This window comes from Trichechus manatus, unplaced genomic scaffold, assembly GCF_000243295.1.
Source record: "Trichechus manatus latirostris isolate Lorelei unplaced genomic scaffold, TriManLat1.0 scaffold00009, whole genome shotgun sequence".
In the NCBI taxonomy this organism is placed as follows: Eukaryota; Metazoa; Chordata; class Mammalia; order Sirenia; family Trichechidae; genus Trichechus; species Trichechus manatus.
This window is the reverse complement of record NW_004443945.1, coordinates 4538489-4561937: the sequence shown is the minus strand read 5'-3', so window position 1 is coordinate 4561937 and position 23449 is coordinate 4538489. Positions and strand designations below refer to the sequence as shown.

The window sequence follows — 23449 nt, the reverse complement described above, 5'->3', positions numbered from 1 at the left end:
GTCCCATGCAGAAAGAAAGGGTGCATGTGAGAGACCCCTAAGGGGAGGGGAGAGTGGAGAGGACCAGGGCACTATTTAGATATGGAGGAGAGAGAGGAGGAGGCAGGGGTGACCCTGAGAATTTGCATTCTGAGAGAGAGAAAATGGGGAGCAGAAAGGGGTGCAGGGGTGGGGGAGTTCCTTCATTTACTTGTACACCCACTCACTCTCTGTCCACTCACTCCACCTCCCCTTCGCGTGTGTCTGAGCCAGTCTGAGCCCCTCACAGCTTCCCGAAGGAGGAGCCTGGACAGAGAAAGGTGGGGACAGCTGCTTCCAGGAGGCACAAAGACGCTGGGTTCCCTGCTATGCACAGGTTGTGTGGTTGTAAAATCGACAGCAGTTGCCCAGGGCCTCTGCACTGAACTGGGAGCTGGTGCTGAAAAGAAAGGAAAGGCTGCAGCCTGAGCACCAGGCCTGGCTCTGCTGACCAGGAAAACTGTGCAACCCTGGGAAAGTTGCTCCATGTCTCTGCTCCGCTCCCTCCTCCCCAAGTTTGGTCCTCAAGCCCCCTCTTCCTCCTCCCCTGGCCGTAGCCATAACATTTCTACCCTCACCAAAAGCCATCCCCCAGGCACGTGGGTCTTCTGTATCCTGTCCCAGTAGTTGCCCCTCACGTCCCCCGCAGCCCAGGCCCTCACCTCTGGAAGACCTCATAGCAGCACTTGTACACCTCAAAGCTACTGCTGCTGAGGGTCATGTTGAGGAGGGACACACAGTCAACCTCAGCCTCCCTGGGCACGTAGAGAATCCCTATGGAGAGAAAGCAGCAGGCGGGCAGGGCCTATCCTCCCCACCCGCAAGGCCTCCTGGAGAGGCCAGAGCCCAGCACCCTGGTGTGGACCCGGGACCAGGCCTGAACTCACCTGCCACGCAGGCGTTCACCAGGGACACACAGGCCCCACTGAAGAGCGCCCGGAGCACTATCTGGGAGAAGTCGCTCTTCCGTTGAGGAACCAGGGAGGCTGCAAGTAACAGGAGTGCTCAGAGCCAAGGACACCACGTGCCTCTCTGCCCACTCTCTGGGACTCTGGCTGCATCTGCTGACAGTCCTTCCTCTTCTCAGTGTTTAGGGGAGCAGATGTTGTCCTCCTGACTAGCTTACTGAATTCTGGAGACATCGCTGGCCTGGCTCAGGCCCCTAGATAGCACATGCCCCACACGCCACCGTGGCAGGTGTAGGGGAAAGAACACGAGTTAGGAGTCAGGCAGACCTGGGATTAAGTACAGGTTCAGCCACTTAGGAGCTGAGTGACTAGGACCATCCGCTTCACCTCTCCAAGACTCAGTCTCCTTCTCTGTAAAATGGGATGTTACACCACCTGCAGGGTGATGGCAAGGAGTGGAAATATTGTTTGTGAAGAACTGAGGCGCTGGGCTGAACCCTCCTCCCTAGGCCCTGCCAGGCCTGCCACCTGTCCATTGTGGAGGTGGGAGTGGCAGGCCAAAGCTTCAAGGGGACAAGCCAGTACCACACCGCCCACCCCTCCCCAGCCCCCTCAGCCAGGCGCCACCTGAAAGGCCAAGATGCTAACCTCTTGGGCTACCCTCAGCAGTAGAGAATTCATGGAATTCTAGAATGGGAGGGGCCCCCAAGGACATATTGTTCAGCCTCTTCCTTAGACATATGGGACAACTGAGGCCTACAGGTCCCAGCAAGTTGTTTCAGAGCCAGGACTGAAGTCCAGGCCCCTGACTCTCCAGGAGGCTGGGGAGGCCCCCAGAAGACTCACTCAGGCCTCCCAACATGATCCCAATGGAGCTGAAGTTGGCAAATCCACAGAGGGCGAACGTCGTGAGGATTTCTGCTCTGATCTAAAAATACAGATGAGTGAGGAGACGCTTCCCTCAGGCAGCGCAGAAGTACCCCCACACCATCCAGGTCCCCTAGCCTCAATTTCACCCCTTCCTATGTGTCCTTGACCTTTGAAACCCTCTGTGTGACCCCTCCCAGACACATACCAAAAAATCTAACCCATCACCGAGTCAATTCTGACTCGTAGTGACCCTATAGGACAGAGTAGAACTGCCCCATAGAGTTTCCAAAGAGTATCTGGTGGATTCAAACTGCCGATTTTTTGGGTAGCAGCCAAGCTCTTAACCACAGCACCACCAGGGCTCCAGGCCTTGCATAAACCAAAAAACCAAATCAAACGTGCTATCAAATTGATCCTGACTCATAGCGACCCTATAGGACAGAGTAGAACGGCCCCATATTGTTTCCAAGGAGTGGCTGGTAGATTCGAAATGCCAATCTTTTGGTTAGCAGCTGATCTCTTAACCACAGTGCCACCAGGGCTCCAGGCCTTGCATACTCACCTCTACAGCAGCTCAAACTGCATTACCTCAAAAACACAGCCCTCCCACCCCCCACATCTGTCCTTTAACCCCTTGTCTTAATTACCAGCCTTCTGGGAATGACTCAGGCTTGCCCTGTCCTCACTTTGGTCCCACTAAGCTTTGTGCCAGTGGCACTTCTGAATGGCCCCTTCCCCCCAACTCTCTGTAGTCTCCAGCTTGTCTACTGTGAATGCTTTCCTGCTGAGATCCCTCTGAGGAGGGCATGTGAGGGAGGGAGCTTGACCCACCTGGTTCCAGGCTTGTCCCCACCTATTAGCAGTTTGAACAAGTCAATAGCCTCTTTAAGTTTCAGTTTGTCCATCTGGGAATTGGGAATAATAATGTCTGCTTGGCAAAGCTGCTGTGAGGATCATATTATCTATGGAAACTACCAGAGTACTTAGTACTAGTACTTAGTACATAGTACTTACATAGAGTAGGTGCTTAAACGAAGTAGTTCCACTTCCCTTTTACCCTAAGTGGTGTTTAATTTCCCAAACAGAACAGCTGCAAGTGTTAAGAGCCAAAATGGAACAATTAGGGGGGAAAATTTGCTTAGGCTCACACCTTACACCATATGTAAAATTAATTTGAGATTACTGAAACAGATAAATATTAATATTATAAACATCAATTAATAGAAAATTTATTATTATCATTTTGGAGAGGCACAAACAGGCTCAGAGAGGTTAAGTAATTGAGAAAGTTCACACAGCAAGAAGGTGGCTGTGTCAGAATTCGAACTCAGTTCTGTCTGGCTTCAAAGCTCATGCTCTTAACTACTTTACCAAATTGTTTGGGGAATTTAACACTTACAAGATTCTAGAATGGAATAACTTTCTAAGCTTAGAAATAATAGAAAAAAATAACAAAGGAAAAGATTTGGTGTAAAATCTGTCTTAAAAAATAAATCCCTATGCACGAAATTAAAAAAAAAAAAGACTAGGAAAAATATATGTAGAAAATATAACAGAAAAGGGTTAACTTTTTGTAACATAAGAAACCAAAAAAAACCAAACCCTTTGCCATCAAGTTGATTCCGACTCACATCGACCCTATTGCACAGAGTAGAACTGCCCCATAGAGTTTTCCCATCAATGTTTAAACTCTTTTGTTATGTTTTGGTTATAACATAAGAGTTTATAAACATTCATGGGAAAATATTAAGACTTGCATCTCTGTTTGTTTCCCTAAAATCACACGCCATCCAGCAGCCTGATTGATCTTCTTGAAATGTAAAGTGTCAGATCTTCAGTAACTTCCTAGTGTTCCTTGGCCTGTGCCACTCTCCCTTCATGATTACCACTTACTCTAGCCACACTTCTCTCTTCTCTCAGTCCTTTGTATATACCAAGCTTTCCCACCTCAGGGCGTTTGCACGTACTACTTCCTCTGCCTGGAACATTCCTTCCCAGCCTCTTCTGACTGGCTCCTTCTCTTCACTCTGAGTCTTGGCCTAAATGCTGTACCTCGGGGAAGACTTTTCTGACCAGCCCAGCCAAGGAAGGCCCCTCCCTGTTCTCCTTTGTTTATTTCCTTCCTAGAGCTTACCACAATTTGTGGTTATTTTATTTATTCCCTTGCTCTCTTTTGTTTTGCCTGTGTCTCTCACTAGATATAAGTTCCATGAGACCAGGGATGACGTCTTTCTAATTTCCTTTCCTAACCCTAGTGGCACAGTGGTTAAAGAGCTATGGCTGCTAACCAAAAGGTCGGCAGTTTGAATCCACTAGCTGCTCCTTGGAAACCCTATGGAGAAGTTCTACTCTGTTTTGTAGGGTCGCTGTGAGTCAAACTTAACTCATCGTCAATGGGTTTTAACCCTAGGGTGCCTGGTACCTAAAACATCTCAACAAATACTTGCTGAAGAAATGAAATTCATAGAAAGAGGGCCTGAGGTCCTCTGAGGAAGAGGTGAAACCAGAGGTGAGGATGAGGAGTGAGGGGAAACTTGTGCTTTTTACTTCATATAAACATTTTTTTAAACTAAAAAGTACATTCCTTTGTGATTTAAAAAATAATGTAAAAGAAAAAAAAATTTAGTGTTAAAAGTTCCTAGTAACCCAAGAAATGGAAATTAAAACAATGAGCTATGATTTGTCCATTAAAGTAGAATACTCAGTGCTGTTTAGTATGTGGAGAAACAAATGCTCACAGGTAGAACTGGTGGCAATTTCAGTTGCCACAACCCTTTGGGAAACCACACCAGGATTTATACCATGTGATCCAAGCCTTCTATGATCCAAGAGGAGGGGAAAGTTCTAGGCACCAAGATATTCATTTCTACTCTGTGCGTTACAGTCAAATAATGGGGTTAACCTGATTGGCTCAACAGCAAGGGATTGGTTAAATATGTTAGGCTACATGTATTGAAAATGATGCTTATGTTATAATATTAAGTGTGGGGAAAAAGCTGGCTACACTACAGTGCAGATTCTACAATGACAACTACGTAAACTCTCTCAAAAAGAATTGAAGAAAATGCATAAAATGAAAACGGTTGTTTTTCAGGATGGTGAAATTACAGGTAATTTTTTCATTCTTCTTTAAATTCTCAGTAATGTTACATAGAACTGTTGTCATTTTAGAAAAGTTAATTTTGTAGAGCTTTTATAGTTTTTTAAAATAAATTTAACAGAAACAGCCAACCCATGAACAGAATCTACATAACAACAGTGAACGTGGTAAGGCCTCCCACACTCTCTTTTAGCTCACTGGACGCTTATATGCATTCCTGTGGGTGAACGTGGCAGGAATTACATCCCTGTTTTCCAATAGAAGAGATGATGTGCAGTGGCTGGCCCATGGGCACCCAGTGAAAAGTGGCCCATCTAGGGTTAGATCTCAGATATCTTTTCTCCTGTACTTCCCCCTTCCAAGAGGCCTTGAGAAAGACAGCAGCAAACCCTGAAGCCAGCTTGTCTCCCAGGGCAATGGGAAGTAGAAGGTTAAGTGTCCCCTCAGTGTGTCTCATCCAGGCCCAGAAGGTGGGACAGCAGCTGCCAAGGGGTCTCAGGAGTGGCTGTGTCACCCCATTACCGCAGGGAGGGGACAGGGACACTCACAGAGATCCACTGCTTCCTGTTACCAACCCACTCCTCAGCCCCTGCAAGGCGGCGCTGCTTGTACTGGGAGAGTTCTTGGTAGGCCACAAACTCGTTCAGAAACAGCTTCTTCCCCAGCAGCTCTGCCACCACCGAGCAGTCCTCCCAGGCCACGCCCATCATGAAGGCCACAGGCCGTAGAACGAAGGAGCAGATGAGCTGAGGGTGGAAGAACAAAAGGAGCTCGGACGGAGGGCTGGGCCTGGATGCTGCGGGGCTCCAACACCACGCAGGCAGGGTACTCCAGGCCACAGCCCATGTCCACCACCTATGCCGGCCACCCAGTATCATCCTCTCCACAGGCTGAGGTGGGTCCCTGGGAACCATACCTCGAAGCTGAGCCCCTGGATGTCCACCATGTTCCCCAGCCAGGAGAGGGCAGCATTGATGAAGGCCAAGACCGCCAGGAAGGCAATCAGGTTGGCTGCAACGTTGGCAATGACCCTCACCGAAATGGCGGCCCCACTGCTGGCTGCTTCTAAGAGGTCCTGTGCTTCTCTGTTGTTGGGAGCAAGAGCAATCCTTATTGGCCTGTCCTCACAAACAGCAGGGGTCCTGTCCTATAGGCCCAAAGAGGAAACTTGGGAAGAGCATTTCAGAGCCGGAAGGGTCCTTGCTTTTCCTCTGATGCCCAAACTGAGAAAGGAGTTTGTCCAAGTGCTGGGATCCGACCCAGATTTCTAACACTGCCTCATCCAATATGGAAGCCATTAGCCACCTATGACTTTGGCGCACTTGAAATGAGGCTGATCTTAATTGAGATGTATTGTAAGTGTAAAATATACACAAGAGTTTGGAGATTTCATATGAAGAACAGAATGTAAAATATCTCTTTAATAATATATTATTACGAAGGAGCCCTGGTGGCACAAACAGTTAAGTGCTCGACTGCTAACCAAAAGGTTGGCAGTGGGAAGCCACCCAGCGGCTTCATGGGAGAAAGACCTGGCAATCTGCTCCCATAAAGATTACAGCCAAGAAAACCCTATGGGGCAGTTCTACTCTGTCACATGGGGTTGCTATGAATTGGAATCAACTCAACAAAAACCACCCACAACATATTATTATTGTATGTTGAAATGATAGATTTGAATACATTGGGCTAAATGAAATATACTATTTAATTTTTAATTTTTTTTAAGATGGGAGCCCTGGTGGTGCAGTGGTTAAAGCGATTGACTGCTAACTGAAAGGTCAGCGGTTCAGAACCACCAGTGGCTCCATGGGAGAAAGATGTGGCAGTCTGCTTCCGTAGAGATTTACAGCCTTGGAAACCGTATGGGGTCGCCATGAGTTGGAATTGACTCAACGGCAGTAGGTGGCTATTAGAAAATTTAAAATTACACATATGGCTCACTTTATGTTTCTATAAGTCAGCACTGCTCTAAACATTCAGGAAGTTGTGAAATTGGGGCTGCCTACATGTCCCCAAGCACATTTTCCAAAAGTGGTGCTTTTCAACATATTTTAAGATTAAATATTACGTAACAGTCATTAAGACTCTGATGAAGAGATGTTAGAGGAGGTGGATGAAATCAAGGATGGAGCGCAATATAGGATTGACACATAGTGGTGGGCAGAACTCCAGGCTTGCAGAGAAGGTGGCATGGAGCCTTTGTGTGACCCTCTTCAGCACTTGTACCAGGCCATATCCCCAAGGACCAGACCAGAATCTGCTGCCTTGACCAGCCCATTGTTTCCTGCTGGTCAGAGACTGCAAATTAAGATGTAGGAATTGGAGTCTACGTTTTCCAAAGTGAAGACACAACCAGGGCAGTGAAAGAGGAGAGGTGGCCCTGGGCTTGGTGGGAGACAGTGACGAGCAGAGAAAGTAGGACCCACAGTTACCTTCCACCTCTGCTCTGGGACCCCCCCATCTCTCTACAGGCCCTCCTACTGCACTTACCCGTAGGTCAGTTTCACCCCTTCCTCACTCCTAAACTTGGACTCCTCCACCTCCGGGTAGACCAGCTTGGAGAGGGCCAAAGCACAAGGAGCGGCCATCACGGAGGCAGCAATCAAAGAGGCAGCGTCGATCTGCAAGAGTGGGGATAAGGCTTACAAGGGACAGTCTAAGGAAATGTCGGAGCTAGGGCAGCAGGGGGACATGTGTACTCTGCTCTGCTGTGTGTCATCACCATCATTACTGCTGTCATTGTTACTGATAATAATACCTCATATGGGTAGAGAGTCACAGGCTGTATGTGCAGAACCTCATTATTTTCTCCCTAGTACTTCTGTAAGTTAGGCAGAGCATGTATTACTATCCCCATTTTATAGGCAGGTAAACAGACCCAAAAGGATGAAATATGACTCATCCAAGATAAAGGAAGAGAACCCATGGTGTCTTTGGCTCCAAGTTCAAGGTTCTTCCTTCCCTCCTAGGTTGTCTCCCTTCGACCATTGATCCAAGGGCTGGTTAACCGTTAGCTGAGGGGTTTGTGATGGTTTCAGTCAAAGCTCACAAAACCTAAGAGTTGGGATGGACTTAATTTGTGACCCAATTCAACCTCTTGCTTAATGGAGGAATGTACTCCTTCTGTAGCATCACTCCTTGAATGCTCACTGTGGTAGGGAGCTCACCACTTCAAGGCAGCTCGTCACATCCACTCCTGTGGTAATAGTTGTTGTTGTTCTTGTTATTAGCTGCCATTGGGTCAGCCCCCAACTCATGGTGACTCCGTGCACAATGGAATAAAACACTGCCTAGCCCTGCACTATTCCCATGATTGGTGACGGATCAGATCATTGTGATCCATTGAGTTTTTATTGGCCGATTTTTTGGAAATAGATTGCCAGGTCTTTCTTTCTAGTCCATCTTAGTCTGGAAGCTCCATTGAAACCTGTTCTGTATCATAGCAACATGCAAGCCTCCACAGATAGACAGACAGGTGGTGGCTGCACATGAGGTACATTGGCTGGGAATTGAACCCAGATCTCCTGCATGGAAGGTGAGAATTCTTCTACTGAACCACCAGTGCCTCACACTCCTGTGGTTAGAGAGCTTTTTCTCAGGAAATCTGCCTCCTATAGCAGCCACCTTTGGCCCTGGGCCCACCTCCAGGAGCCACCCTGTAAGAGTCCTCCCCAGCAAGATGGCACAGCAATCTCAGCCCTTGAGAGTCTTCCCTTCTTAAATCTTTATCCTCAGTACAACCATAATCCCTTTGCTTCCCTGTTCTCTTCCACAGAGATAGATGGGACACTTTTTTTCCCCCCCATGACTGTATTATTTACCAAAGGGGAAAATTAAGACCAACCCTAACATCTAACAGTAGGGGAATGGCTAAGCATTGTCCTGCTGTCATTGAAAACAATGGTTACCAAGCCTTCACAATACCATGGGGAAATGCCTACAAAGTTGCATATAGACCATAAACATAACTAAGAAAAAAAAAAAAAAAAACAAGAACTATACATAAGAAGAAGACCAGAAAGAAATACACCAAAATTTAAACAAATGGGCTGTCCCTGGTTAGTGGGGCCATGGGTAATTTTCTTTTCTTTCTTGTGGTGCAATGAGTTACTTAATAGGCCCTTTTAGCCATAGTCTTTGTGACTCCCACACAATGATTGGGTGGGACTACACAAATAAGGTATATGGAAACTGTGAGGGTTAAGGTTATGTGTCAACTTGGCTGGGCCATGACTTTCAGTGGTTTGGCAGTTATGTAATGATGTAATTTGGCAGTAATGTAATGGTGTAGTCATCCTCCATTTTGTGGTCTGGTGTAATTGTCCTCCATTTTGTGATCTGATGTAATTATCCTCCATTATGTGATGTGTTGTAAATCCTAACCTCTATGCCTGTGGTTATAGTCCTATTTGGGAGTGAGTTTTCTGTTATGTTAATGAGGCAAGATTAGGATGGGATGCATCTTGAGTCACCATCTTACTAGAGGGTGTGACTCAAGTCACCACCCTTACCCTTACCACCCTTATTCAAGTCACACCCTTGCACTGCCTCTCAAGTAGTGGGAGTTTCCTTGAGGGTATGGTCTGCATCCAATATATATGAATGCTCTGGCAAAGCTCTTCCTCTTGCTCTGAATCCTGCATCCAGCTCGTCATCATCTGACCTCCAGTTCTTGGAACTTGAGCCAGCAGCCTATCGTCTGACCTGATCTGCCAGCCTCTGCAACCTTGTGAGCCAGTAGCCTGTCATCTGACCTGCTGATTTGGGTTTGTCAGGCCCTGCAACCATGTGAGTCGGAAGAAGCCTCCAGCCTGACATCTGACCCGCAGATTTGGGACTTGCTAGCCTCCACAACCGCATGAGCCTTTTCCTTGTGAGTTCTGTGAGATGTTGCAGCAAATTACAGAACCCAAAAATGGGAGGGAGAGTACTGAGGGGAGGAGGAGGAGTTGATGATAGAGATGATGGAGTGGTACAGCAGTTTGGAAAAGCTGGATATTTGGGACATCTTTAACCTCTGCCTCATAGGAACCAGCTTTGTGCTAATCCTTCTAAAAGAAATTATTTTTACAATTTTGCTTTTTGGCATCTTTCAAAATGTCCACAACAACATATATTGCTTTCATAAACAGAAAAGTAAAATAGATTTTCTCCTTAAAGTCTGTAATAAACCAATCGCATTTCTTAAATTTTAAATAAAAAGAAAAAAAAAAGAGAGAGGAAGGTAAGCTTGAGCTACATATTGCAGCTAATAAAAGCAGAGGAGAAGTGCATGAAGGTACCTAGTTATCATCCTGGAGAAGTGCCAGGAACTGCTGATGAGGAACCAGGCCCATGAAGGCTCTAAAACCCATGTAACACCCTTCTTTTGTTCCCTTCTTCTTTCTTAAACCCTGTTTCTTTCTTTTCAGAGTCCCTGGGTGGTGCAAATGGTTAACAGGCTCGGCTGCTAACTGAACGGTCGGAGGTTCAAGTCTATCTAGAGGTGCTTCGGAAGAAAGGCCTGGAGATCTACTTCTGAAAAAATCAGCTACTGAAAACCCTATGGAGTGCAGTTCAATTCTAACACACACGAGGTTGCCATGAATCAGAATCGACTCGACTGCATCAATTTCTCTGTCCTTTTGATGAAGCGGAAAACCCCTCAAAACATGAAACAAGAACCAGCACCACCTCCCCACCCCACCCCCATCGTGGCACTGGGTATTCGGGCCCAGGATCTGCTCCTTGTTAGATCAAGTCAGCCTTGCTCCTCTGGACTTTCTGGGCCGAGGTTCGGTACTTCACCTGCCTCCACCTTGGCTGCCCAGCTCCAGTGGAGATAGTGCCACACCCTAAATCTTGGGATTTTCCCTCCACCAGCCACAACCTTTCCCTTTCTTCAGCGTGGAGTTGACAGCTGAAGCACACCCTGCAGCTTCACATTCCTGGATGGTGTCCCCTGAGTCGGCCAGCTGTGGCCAGAGCTGCAATGCCTCAGCTGAGTCATTTCCTGCTCATCTTAGAAAGGGCCGAGTTCTGCACAGGCAGGCCTCCCTGGGGTGCTGGGCCAGCTGTTCACGGCCTCCCTACTCCCAGCCACCCTTCAGGGCGGTGACATCCCCAGGCCTGCCTCCCAGGCATGAGGTCAGGGACATCTTCTGTCCCAGCATCCCAGGGCTGACTTCTGCCTAAGGCCCTCCCCTCTCTGCCCGAAAGGTATACTGTGTGGAGAGGGATAGAGGGTAAGAGCCCTCAATTTGAATTTTCAAAAGGAACTTTTCCAAGAAAGGAAATAAATCCAAAGCATAAAATAGGCCAGCTTCAGAAGGATAGCTCTCTGACCTTGCATCAGAAAAAGAATCACCACTTCTTCCAATGCCATGCTTAGTGTTTTTCATCTATTACTGCATTGACAGGAAAAACTGCCAAATCAAGAACTTGTGTAAGGAGGAAACCTGCCGGAGAAGGAAAACTCAAGGATTTTCCACTAAAACAACCGATAGAAAAGTGCTAAGATTGCACCCTGTCAAAGGCGAAAATTTTGTGAGACCCAGAAAAACAAAGCAGTCACGTCGAGTGCCGGCTCTCACAGGTTTCACTGTAATTCTTACTCTGCTGTGAAAAAAACACAAAACCCATTGCCACCAAGTTGCTTCTGACTCATAGCAACCCTATAGGACAGGGTAGAACTCCCCATAGGGTTTCCAAGGAACAGCTGGTGGATTTAAACTGCCAACCTTTTGGTTAGCAGCCAAACGCTTAACCACTTTGCCACCAGAGCCACTGTTGTGAGCTGGGTAGAAATTCTGCCCATTTTACAGATGTGGAAACTAAGTGGTAGACTCTTAGTTGGCCCTGCTCAGGGCCTCACACACCCTGTCCTTGAGGACCCCACTCGTGCATAACTCATCAAGGAACATGTGTAGTCAATTCCCATCCAAGGCACACATCTGGGCCTCCTCTCACAGTGGCCCCTCAGCCAGAGGGCTGAGAGGACAGACCAGTTTTGGGGGTGAGTAGGGAGAGCTGGTGCCTACTGTAGTAAAGCCTTTGGAAAGGACCGTGAAAATGGAGCTGTATGAAGAGGTCACAGAGAAAGGATTCAGTCAAGTGACCTGTGGGAACTCGGCCCAGGGAAGAAGGTCTAGACCAGTACCACCCAACAGAAATACACTATGAACCACATACATAATTTAAAATTGTCTACTAGCCACATTGAAAAAGTAAAAAGCAGGTAAAGTTAAATTTAATGACATATTTTATTTAACCCAATAAGTCTACAATATTCTCTTTCGACCATGTTATCAATATAAAGGTTATTAATGAAATATTTTACTTTTTTTTTTCCACACTAAGTGTCGTGGCACATTTCATTTCAGATGAGTCACATTTCAAATGCTCAGTATCAATGTGTGGCTGGTGGCTACTGTATTGGACAGTGCAGATCTAGAAATATATGAATATTAGCAATAGGAGGGGGCAGGGCAAAGGGCAGGAAGGGATTACCCAATAAGCAAGGTATGCACAGGTTTACTTGTGCTTACTGACTAATCTGTAGTGCATAATTTCGGCTGTTTTTTTTTTTTTTTTTAACCACGTCTTTGAAATTGTGCACTACAGATTAGTAAATAAACACAATTAAGCCCTTGCGTACCTTGCTTAATATAAGTCCATGCGTACCTTGCTTACTGGTTAATCCACCCCCTGCAAAGGGAGCCAGAAGTTGAGCTATGAAGAAAAAGGTCTTGAGAATCTGGGAGCTTGGAAGAGAGAGCAGGAGCTGAGGGCAGAGCCTGAGACACTGTGAGGAACAGACTGAGGCAAGAGGGGAGAGAGTAGGAAGAAACGGCTCTTGGGAGAGGGTTGTGGGGCTGGTGCGGTGGCGGCCAAGAGTCAGGTGGCAGCAGGAGAGAGCTTCTCTTGAGGCCAGACTGGGCAGCTCTAGAGGGTGCTGGGAGGGAGGGAAGAAGATCTGTTTGGTGCTTTTCTCCTGGGCCAGCTACGGTTGTGGCCCGGGGCTTTTAGCCCAGAGGGCTGTGAGCTTTGTCTGAAACCATCCCAGACCTTCAGCTAATGGTGAACCAGCCCTTGGATTAGTGGTCAAAGGGAGACAACCGAGAAGGTGAACAACCTTGAACTTGGAGCCAAAGACACCATGGGTTCTAATTCCTTCTCTTCCTTTATCTTGGGCGAGTCATACTTCATCTGTTTGGATGTCTGTTTCCTTTTCTGTAAAATGGGTATAACATTACCTGCCCTGCCAAACTTACAGAAGAACTAGGGGAAAATATGAGGTTCTGTACACACAAGCTGTGACTCTCTACACCTACAAGATGTTATCAGGAATAAGAGTGACGGCAGTGATGATGACGATGACATACCGGCGGGCAGAGTACACATGTCCTCCTGCTTCTCTGGCTGTCTCTCTGATCCTGGCTGCCTCTGCTTTGCAGATTCTGTGGCACTAAAGGGATGTGGACACCCAGCCCCCTGCATTTGGGAGTCCAGACTGCCTGTGCTGAGGCTGCACTCCGGCCTGAACAGGGGAATGAAGAGGCTGAATTTCAAGACAGACTGTGGAAAAGGGAGCCCAATGGTTAAGTGCTCAGCTGCTGCTTGAAAGTTGGTGGTGCAAACCCACCTAGTGGCTCCGAGGGAGAAAGACTGGGCGATCTGCTCATGTACACATTGCAGCCTAGAAAACCCCATGGGGCAGTTTTACTCTGTCACTTGGGGTCTCTGTGAGTTAAAATCAACTCGATGGCACCTAACAAGTCCTGAATATATGGCACCCTCTCCCCTAATATGTTTGTTGTTGTGTGACATTGAGTTGATTCCAACTCATAGTGACCCTAGAGGACAGAGTAGAACTGCCCTATAGGTTTTCCTAAGCTGTAATCTTTACAGGAGCAGATTGCCAGGTCTTTTCTCTGTGGATCCACTGGTGGATTTGAACTGCCGACCTTTCAGTTAGCAGCCGGGTGCTTAACCATTGTGCCACCAGGACCCCTTCCCCTGATATGTAGTGCCAAATAAAATCAATACTCAACCATGAAAAAAGTTTCAGGAATAAAGTTCTGGTTTTCCATTTTTGAAATGTCCATTTTTTTCCAGGAACAATTGGTGGTGGGTGGGTGGGGGGGTACTAGCTCTGATGAGCCCTTCTTAGGCCTTGGTAAAGACACAGTGTGATGATCTCAAAAATTCTAGATGGGAGGGTTCCCGGCTAGAAAACAAAGCCCCAGCACCAAGGGCCTCTGGGAAAGTCACACAGGTCTGCCTGGGCAGCCCTGTGGGGATGTGGAGCTGAGCTGATTGGTGTGGCCATGTGTCCTGGGTGAGGGAGGAACAGAGGTGCAACCTGGCTTGTCCTCTCATCCACCACCCTGCCACCCCTAAGGACAGAGATGAGAGACAGGTAGAATTCAGGACGAGAGAAGGGGGTTGTTAGTTGCCATCAAGTCAGGTCTGACTCATGGTGACCCCAAGTACGACAGTCCAAACATTGCCCGGTCCTGCACCATCTTCAGGATCACTGGTATACTTGAGTCCATTGTTGCAGCCATTGTGTATTCTGAGTGCCTTCCAACCTAGAAGACTCATCTTCTAGCACTATCTCAGACAATATTCTTTTGTGATCCATAGGGTTTTCATTGGCTGATTTTCAGAAGTAGATGGCCAGGCCTTTTTTCCTAGTCTGCCTTAGTTTGGAAGCTCTTCTGAAATCTGGGCACCTGGGTGACCCTGCTGGTATGTGAAATAACTTTCCAGCATCAGAGTTACATGCAAGAATTTCACCACACAGAAGGTTTTTTATTTTTATTAGTCAGCTCTGTCAACCTTTCCCTTTATGCTTCTGAATTTCATATCACACTCAGAACATTGTAAGAAGAAAGCAGGTTTCAGAAAAGTATGGGTAGAAATACCTCATCTTTTGGAAAAAAGAAAGCAAGTATGTGTATATTCAAATATATATGCTTAATGACTGTATATAGACAGAAAGATCTGGAATGACCTAAGTCAGTAGTTCTCAAACCTGAGTGGGCATCAGAACACCTGGAGGGCTTGTTAAACCCCAAATTACTGGGCCCCACCCCCAAAGCTTCGGATTCGGTAAAAATTTGCATTTCTGACAAGTTCCCAAGTGATGCTGATGCTGCTGGTCTAAGCACCATACTTTGAAAACCACTGTTCTAAGTTATTAAAAGTGATCACCCATTGGAAATCAGGATAAGGAAGAAAAATTTTTGTTTTTTTTTTTTTTTTTTTTACTTTATTCACTTCTGCAAGAATTTCTTTGTAGTTTAAAAAAAAAAGTTCTTTGAAGATTTGCATATGGTAGCACAAATACAAGGGTTTTAGAAATGCGAAGTATTATCACCAGGCACTTTGTGGGGGAGAAGGTCCCTTGGTGGCACAAGTGGTTTGTGATTGGCTGCTAACATAAAGGTTGGCAGTTTGAACCCACCCAGTGGCACTGCGGAATAAAGTCCTGGTGATTTGTTTCCGTAAAGATTACGGCCAAGAAAACGCTACGGAGGAGTTCTACTCTGTAACACATGGGGTCGCTATGGGTGGGAATCAATTCAACAGCAATGGGCGTGGTTTTGGGGTTTGTAGGAGACACTTGTAAAGATTCAACTTTGCCCGCCCTGCAGTAGTGTTGTGGTTGGTTTATGGGCCTGATTCACATCACTGGAATTTGACCTAGAAATGCATTGTCCTCGGAAAGCTACACAAGCAGTAACTTAGGAGCAGAGAGCGTGTGGGGAGGAGTTGGAGGCGGGTAGGATAAATCTCCAGGGACAGCCTAAGTGAAGGACTGTGGTGACGTGAGCACATTGTAGAGTCAGACTGATCTAGACTCAAATCTTGGCTCTGGGCATGTCACTTACTCTCTCTGAACCTCAATTTCCTCATCTGTAAAATGAGGGTATTAAAATCTCTGGAACATTGCCTGGTAAACGGAAGGTGCTCAGTAAATGGACACTGAGAATCTTGGTTCCCAGTGGCCAGGGGAGAAGCCTGATGGGGTGGCCCAGCCCACCTGACCTGCCTTCCTCAGGTGACACCTGCTGTCATATCTCAGCAGCCCAGCTTCAGGCTGCAGCCCACTGAGGAAATCCCAGGGCAGCTCTGCCCAGGAGCTGCACGGGGCTCCCACAAAGGTGGGTTCCAGGTTCTTGGCCTGGCCAAGCAGAGGGAGGGCTGTACATACCCCAAAGGAGATGTAGGCGCCCAGCAGGCTGCCGGCGATGGTGGAGTAGCCTCCGGTCATGACGACGTGGACCTCAGAGAGAGTCATGTCTGCCAAGTACGGCCTGATCAGGAGAGGAGCCTCAGTCTGCAAACAGGAAGGATGTCAGACTCCAGAGCTGGCCAGGCCAGGGACATCCCCCTCCCTGAGGGGTAGGATAGTCATAGTGAGTGTCAGGGTATCCCAGGGGACAGGGAGGACCATGGTCTGTACTTGGCTGTGCCTTTCTGACCCTGTGTCAGCCAGCCTCTAGAAAGACTACCATCCCCCACCTTCGGCTCGATAAGGTCCCTGGGGTCGAGTGCCCCCCATGTGCCAGGCACCCCACTAAGTGCCTGACATACATGAGATAACTGTGGTGATCCCCATTTTCCAGGAGAGCAAACAGAGGCTCAGAGAGATTCAAAGAATTACCCCTGCTCACGCAAAGGGACGGGAAGCAGGTCTAACTCCAGGCCTGAGCTGCTGAGGAAGCATGGGGATCGCCAAGAGAAGGGAGCTGGGGCATTAAATGGTGTGTTTACTTCAAGGCCTCTGGGGAAGCCTTGAGCCATTCATTCATTCAATAGTTATCAAGCACCTACTAGGTGCCAGACACTGTTCTACAGCATAGGGGTACAGGGGTGAACCAGATAAGGTCCTTGCCCTCATGGAACGTACATCTTGGGAGCAGTGAGGAGGGCATGGGGGAAGATGTGGGGGAAGGGCGGAGAACAGATCATCAACAAGAAACCAAATAAACAAAGTAACTTTAGGAGGTGATAAAAGCTATGGAGACATGTGAGAGAGCGTGCCCGGCAGTTCGGGATATTTAAAATGGAAGAATCAGCAAAGGCCTCCATGAGGAGGTGAAGTTTGAACTGAGGCCTGAAGGAGCCAACTATAAGGTTTGGTAGCAGAGCATTCCAGGCAGAGAGAACAGCAAAGACCGTGAGACGGGAGCAAGCTTGGCAAGTCTGAGGAACCGGAGGAAGGCTAGCGTGTCCAGCGGAGTGAGCAGCAGCACAGGTCAAGATGAGGGGTCTGGTAAATCAGGGCAAGGAAGAATGCGGATTTGTTTAGTAGGGTGTGGCATGATCGGATTTGTGTTTTTAAACGGTCACTCCAGTGGCGTGTGAAGAACGGATAGCAGGGGAAGGAATAGAAGCAGGGAGAACAGGTAGGAGGTCTCGAGGCAACAGACAAGGGTGGCTCGGAGCAGTGTGGTGGCAGCAGAGGAGAGGACTGGCAGCAGGGCAGGTCTGGGATGCTCTGTGGCATCCGAGCTGACATGACTTGCTGACCAATTGGATGCACGGGGTGAGAGAGGCAGAGGAAGAAAGGACGACGATGCCCTGATTTTTGTCTGAACAACCGGGTGGAGGATGTTGCCTTTTACTGACCAGGGAAAGACGTGGAGAGGTGCGGTTGACGAGGGAGGGAATTAAGGGCTCCGTTTGGACTTAGCAAATTATGTTCGAGGTGCCCATTAGATATCCAAGTGGAGGGCTGAGGAGGCAGATGGACATACCAGATTGGAGTTCAGGGGAGAGGTGAGGATGGCAGACCTGGACCTAGGAGACACTGAAAATGTTGAAAACCAGGGGGCTAGTGCAGTCCCCTAGGGAGAAAGCATGGACAGAGAAAAGAAGAGAGCCCAGGCCTGCCGACGATTGAAATGATTGATGCTGCTAATCCCTGAAGGCCCGGTCGCCTCCCCGTGGGGGAAATGAGGCAGAGACCCAGGCGTCTAGGTCAGCTGGAGCAACAACTTGTCCAAAGCTAATTCACCTTGTAAGCTCTTCCCATGAAGCAATGTTACAAAACCAAAAAAAAAAACAAACAAACAAAAACAAACCTATTGCGACTGAGTCAATTCGGACTCATAGTGACCCTATAGGACAGAAAAGAACTGCCTCACAGGGTTTCCAAGGAGTGGCTGGTGGATTTGAACTGCTGACCATTTGGTCAGCAGTCAAATGCTTAACCCAATGTCATAGTCACCTAAAATTTATAGTTTTCTTGGCAAAAAAAAAAAAAAAAAAAAATCATGACATTTGTAGTATTTCATGTAAAATAAGTGCTTTTGTATTTCTGGTATCCTTTTCCTCTTTTGCCTCATTTTGAACACTTTCAGGGATTTTTAAACAATTTATCTGTGAGCATGTCTGCCTTAATTGACTAAACAAAACAAAATATTGAAATGCTCAACAATCAATACACTTGCACCATAGCAAAAAAAAAAAAAAAAAAGATGCAAATATTCTTCAAAGTGTCTGAAACTGCTAATCAAATATGACATCTTTTGACAAGTATGTCTCTTGGTGACTCAAATGTCAGGCAGATGGGCCAGGACAGACCCTGGAATAGTCTCCAGAGTCTTGCCCTCAGGAGGGTTGGCGCTTTCTGAAAGGGACTCAGGCTCTACAGTGCCTTCAGAATCACATTTACTCTGGAAGATGATTTTCAAAAAGAGGGGAGAGAAGGAAAAAAAATAAAGACAAAATGATCTTGTGGGAAAAACCCTGGCCAGGAAGCAGAAGACCTGGATTCTAAGGCCTGGCTTACATTTACGGGATCTTGGCCAAATCATTCCCGTTCCGTGAGCCTCAGTTTTCTCACATTTAAAATGAGAAAGTTGGACTCCCTCCGTGAGTCAGAATTGACTTGATAGCAATGTTTTTTTTTTGTTTTTTTTGTTTTTTTGGTTAAGCTGATAAAGACAGACTAAGCCTAGTGTGATAGGAGATGCCAGACAGATGCCATCCTCTGGCGCAACCCAAGCAAAGTGCTCCCCAAAGCATCCATGGGACAATAGCCTTTGGTGACCCTGGAGAAGGTTCAAAAGGCTTGTTCTCGACAAATCCAAGCTCCGAACCCAGGGCACCCCACCCTCACCAGGGATGCTACTGATGAGCATGAGGGCGGGAGACTGAAGCACCCACCTGGCTCACAAAGATGTTCCCAGCCACACTAAGAGTCTCGGTGGCCGAAGTGCCCATGGTGACCTGCATCAGCCAGGCAATCTAGAAGGAAGCAAGGCACTCTTCGTGAACTGGTATCACCAAGCTCCAGAGTTAGACAGAGTCAGGTCTGGAAGTAATTCACAAGTCTCCCCTTCAACTCCCAAGCCAGTGTAGGTCCCTCACCTACACTTCCGCAAAAGGTCCTTCATCTTCTCCTTCCACATTTCCATTGACCAAGGCTTACCGCTTCTCAAGGCCACCCATTCCACTTCAGGATGGCTCCAATCGTTACAGCAGAGCTTCTAAAGTGTGTGTCCTCAGTCTCCATGCTAAAAGAATTCCCTGGTCAAATATATTTGGGGATTTCTGTATACACACACCCCTTGTGGGTACACACACCCTTTGTGTGTACACACACCCCTGTGTGTACACACACCCCTTATATGTATACCAATACACATGAGCTTAGTAAAGCCTTTGAGAAGTCTAGTGTTTAGCATAGCTTCCCAAAAATATTTGACCACGGAATCCCTTTCCCTGGTAACATTCATTAACACACTGTGGAACTAGAGTTCTGCGAAAGAGGCTTTAGAAAATACTATATTAAAAAGGTCTTCCTTTTAATCAAGAGGAAATCTGCTTCCCTGGAATTTCTGTCTACTGCTGGGATCTCAGGCTGCCCTTTCTCTAATCGCTCCTCTGTAAGAATTTGAAAACCTCTATTGTATCCTCAGAATAGAAGTACTTGGGTGGTACAAATGGTTAACATGCTCAGCTGCTAACTGAAAGGTCAGAGGTTCGAGTCCACCCAGAGGTGCCTCAGAAGAAAGGCCTGGATATCTACCCCTGAAAAATCAGCCATTGAAAACCCTGTGGAGCACAGTTCTACTCTGACATACATGTGGTCCTCATAAGTTAGAGCTGACTTGATGGCAACTGGTTTTATCTTATCCCTAATCTCCTCCACTCCAGTCTTCTCTTGCGCAGGCCCTACTTCCTTCAAGCATTCTATGAAGGGTATGGTTTCAAGCCCTTTCACTCTCCTGGTTATACTTCAGTTTGTCATAGCCCCTTAGTTGGACACATTCTCCAGATTTGGAGATAATCCCCTCCCTCATGTTATGCGCTGCGCACTTTTAATATAACTGTATGTTGTTTTTGCATTTCTGGCAGCCACTGACCAGTGCTGGTTCATTCCAAGCTCAAGCAGCTAAAACCTAAAAATCTTTTGCCAGTTCCAGTGCTGTCTCCTGCATCCTGGTTTTATGCAGCAGATTTTATGAATGTAAGCTCAGGTTTCGACACTTGTACCAGATAAATCTGGCCAATGTAGCCTACTGCTACAGTCTCTCGAAGTCTTTTTGGTATACAGTTTTTTTCCCCTAACACGTCTCCTCAGTGCAGCCTTAGGACCTCAACTTTCCCTCCCACAAAGACCACATTGAATTTTGGTGCAATTTCTCCTTAGTATCACAACAGGAGATTCTGTAAAAGGATGCTTGGTTAATAGTAGACTCTGGGAGGGTGTAGGCCCTGAGAGCAGGGGATTCTGGGAAGGTATGGACCTTAGGAGCAAGGGATTCTGGAAGGGTCTAGAACCTGGGAGCAGATGATTCTGGGAGGGTGTGGACACTGGGAGCAAGGCATTCTGGGAGGGTGTGGACACTGGGAGCAAGGGATTCTGGGAGAATGTTGACCCTGGGAGCATGGAATTCTGAGAGGGTATGGACCCTGGAAGTAAGACATTCTGGGAGAGTGTGGACCCTGGGAGCAAGGCATTCTGAGAGGTGTGGGCCTTGGGAGCAAGGCATTCTTGGAGGGTGTGGACACTGGGAGCAAGGCATTCTGAAAGAGTATGGACCCTGGGAGCAGGGGATTTTAGGACAGGTAGGCCATGGGCATTGGGAACTCACCTTCAAGATCACCCACTGCATGAGGCCCACATAGTAGAGAACTGACATGACACAGCTGAAGAAAACAATGATGGGCAAAACCTGCCAGGAAAGAAAGTATAAAGACCCTAGGTAAGAGGGAGGCAGGTGGTAGGGGGCCAAACAGATCCCAGGAGACTCCAGATAGCCCACTCCATCCAAGGCCTTGCCACTCAGAGATCTGACAGGATGAGGGAAGAATCTGAGTGTGTGAAATCACGGGTGTCCCACACATAGGGAGTCTTCGGAGGCACTTCTCTCCTCTCTGTTCCCTCTAAATAATGACCACCCATCCACCAGGTCACCCTTCTGTCTCCCCTCACCATGGATGAGGCCCTGTGCTATGCTACCAAGAGCAGAACCTGAATCCACATAACCAGCACCTGCTCTTTTGTTTGTAATAAGTGAGTAAGTTTTACATGTGGCAAGGACATGAATTTGAGGGGGCCAAGGGTGGAGTGTCATGAATTGAATTGTGTCCCCCAAAAATATGTGTATCAATCTGGCTAGGCCATGATTCCCAGTATTATGTGACTGTCCACCATTTTGTCATCTGATATGATTTTCCTATGTGTTATAAATCCTACCTCTATGATGTTAATGAGGTGGGATAAGCGGCAGTTATGTTAATGAGGCAGGACTCAATCTACAAGATTGGATAGTGTCTTTAGCCAATCTCTTTTGATATATAAAAGAGAAAAGCAAGCAGAGAGACGGGGGAACTCATACTACCACCAAGAAAGCAGTGCTGGGAGCAGAGCGTGTCCTTTAGCCCAGGGAAGTTTCATGAGAAGGATGAAAGCCTTCCCCTGGAGCTGGCGCCCTGAATTTGGACTTCTAGCCTACTAGACTGTGAGAAAATAAAATTCTCATTGTTAAAGCCATCCACTTGTGGTGCTTCTGTTATAGCAGCACTAGATAACTAAGACACGTGCTTATCATTTTCTTTTAAAGCCTTGCCAGAAGCACATTTAACGTCCACTTTCCTAGCAACATTCTATTGCTGGTGCCGTATGTATTCTCTGACGATAGAGACTTTCTCTGTAGCTCTCCTCACTTTCCTCTGAGCCCTCACAGGAATTGCCTTTGACATCCGTAATTCTGCCAACACTCTCTTCAAGGCAATCTAGGCTTTTCTTTTTTTACTGTGTTTTAAGTGAAAGTTTACAGTTCAAGTTAGATTCTCATACAAAAATTTATACATTGTTATGTGACCCTAGTTGCTCTCCCTATACTGTAAAAGCACACTCCTCCTTTCTACCCCAGATTTCCTGTGTCCATTCAACCAGCTTCTGTCCCTTTTTGCCTTCTCATCTCACCTCTGGACAAGAGCTGCCCATTTAGTCTTATGTAGCTACTTGAGCTAAGAAGCACACCGTTCACGAGTATCACTTTATGTCCCATAGTCCAGTCTAATCTTTGTCTGAAAAGTTGGTCTCAGGAATGGTTTCAGCTCTGGGCCAACAGAGAGTCCGGGGCCATGTCTTCTGGGGTCCCTCCAGTCTCAGTCAAACCATTAAGTCTGGTCTTTTTACTAGAATTTGAGTTCTGTACCCCACTTTTCTCCTGCTCCGTCAGGGACTTTCTGTTATGTTCCCTGTCAGGGCGGTCATTGGTGGTAGCCAGAACCATCTAGTTCTTCTGGTCTCAGGCTGTGGAGGCTCTGATTTATGTGGCACTTTCTGTCTCTTGGGCTGATATTTTCCTTGTGTCTTTGGTGTTCCTCATTCTCCTTTGCTCCAGGTGAGTTGGGACCAATTGATGCATCTTAGATGGCCACTCGCTAGCTTTTAAGACCCCAGATGCCACTCCCCAAAGTGGAATGCAGAACATTTTCTTAATAAACTTTGTTATGCGAGTTGACCTAAATGTCCGCTGAAACCATGGTCCCCAGACCCTGCTACTTCTACTCTGTCCCTCGAAGTGTTTGGTTGTGTTCAGGAAGTTTCTTAGCTTTTGGTTTAGCCCAGTTGTGCTGACTTCCCCTGTAGAGTGTGCTGTCCTTCCCTTCACTTAAGATAATTCTTGTCTACTATCTAGCTAGTGAATACCTCTCTCTCTCCCTCCCCACCCTTGTAACCATCAAAGAATGTTTTCTTCTGTGTGTAAACCTTATCTTGAGTTCTTATAATAGTGGTCACATACACAATATTTGTCCTTTTGTGACTGACTAAATTCACTTAGCATAATGTCTTCCAGATTCATCCATATTATGAGATGTTTCACTGATTCATCATTGCTTTTTATCGTTGACTGGTATTCCATTGTGTGAGTATACCATAATTTGTTTATCCATTCGTCCTTGATGGGCACCTAGGTTGTTTCCATCTTTTTGCCATTGTGAAAAGTGCTGCAATGAACATGGGTGTGCATAAATCTATTTGTATGATGGCTCTTATTTCTCTAGGATATATTGCAAGGAGTGGGATTGCTGA

General features: G+C 46.9%; 1 protein-coding gene across 1 annotated transcript in view; it reads right to left on the bottom strand.

The window, feature by feature from the left end:
• Positions 1–345: 345 nt before the first annotated feature.
• The window catches only part of SLC28A1 (solute carrier family 28 member 1), a 53313-nt gene continuing 30209 nt past the window's right edge, over positions 346–23449 (bottom strand). Inside the window, 12 exon segments of the mRNA XM_004370813.1 lie at positions 346–418; positions 681–792; positions 906–1004; positions 1773–1854; positions 5445–5642; positions 5813–5981; positions 7390–7520; positions 16100–16225; positions 19063–19143; positions 20997–21103; positions 21365–21402; positions 23028–23043. Coding sequence (XP_004370870.1) covers positions 346–418; positions 681–792; positions 906–1004; positions 1773–1854; positions 5445–5642; positions 5813–5981; positions 7390–7520; positions 16100–16225; positions 19063–19143; positions 20997–21103; positions 21365–21402; positions 23028–23043 — 1232 coding nt within the window.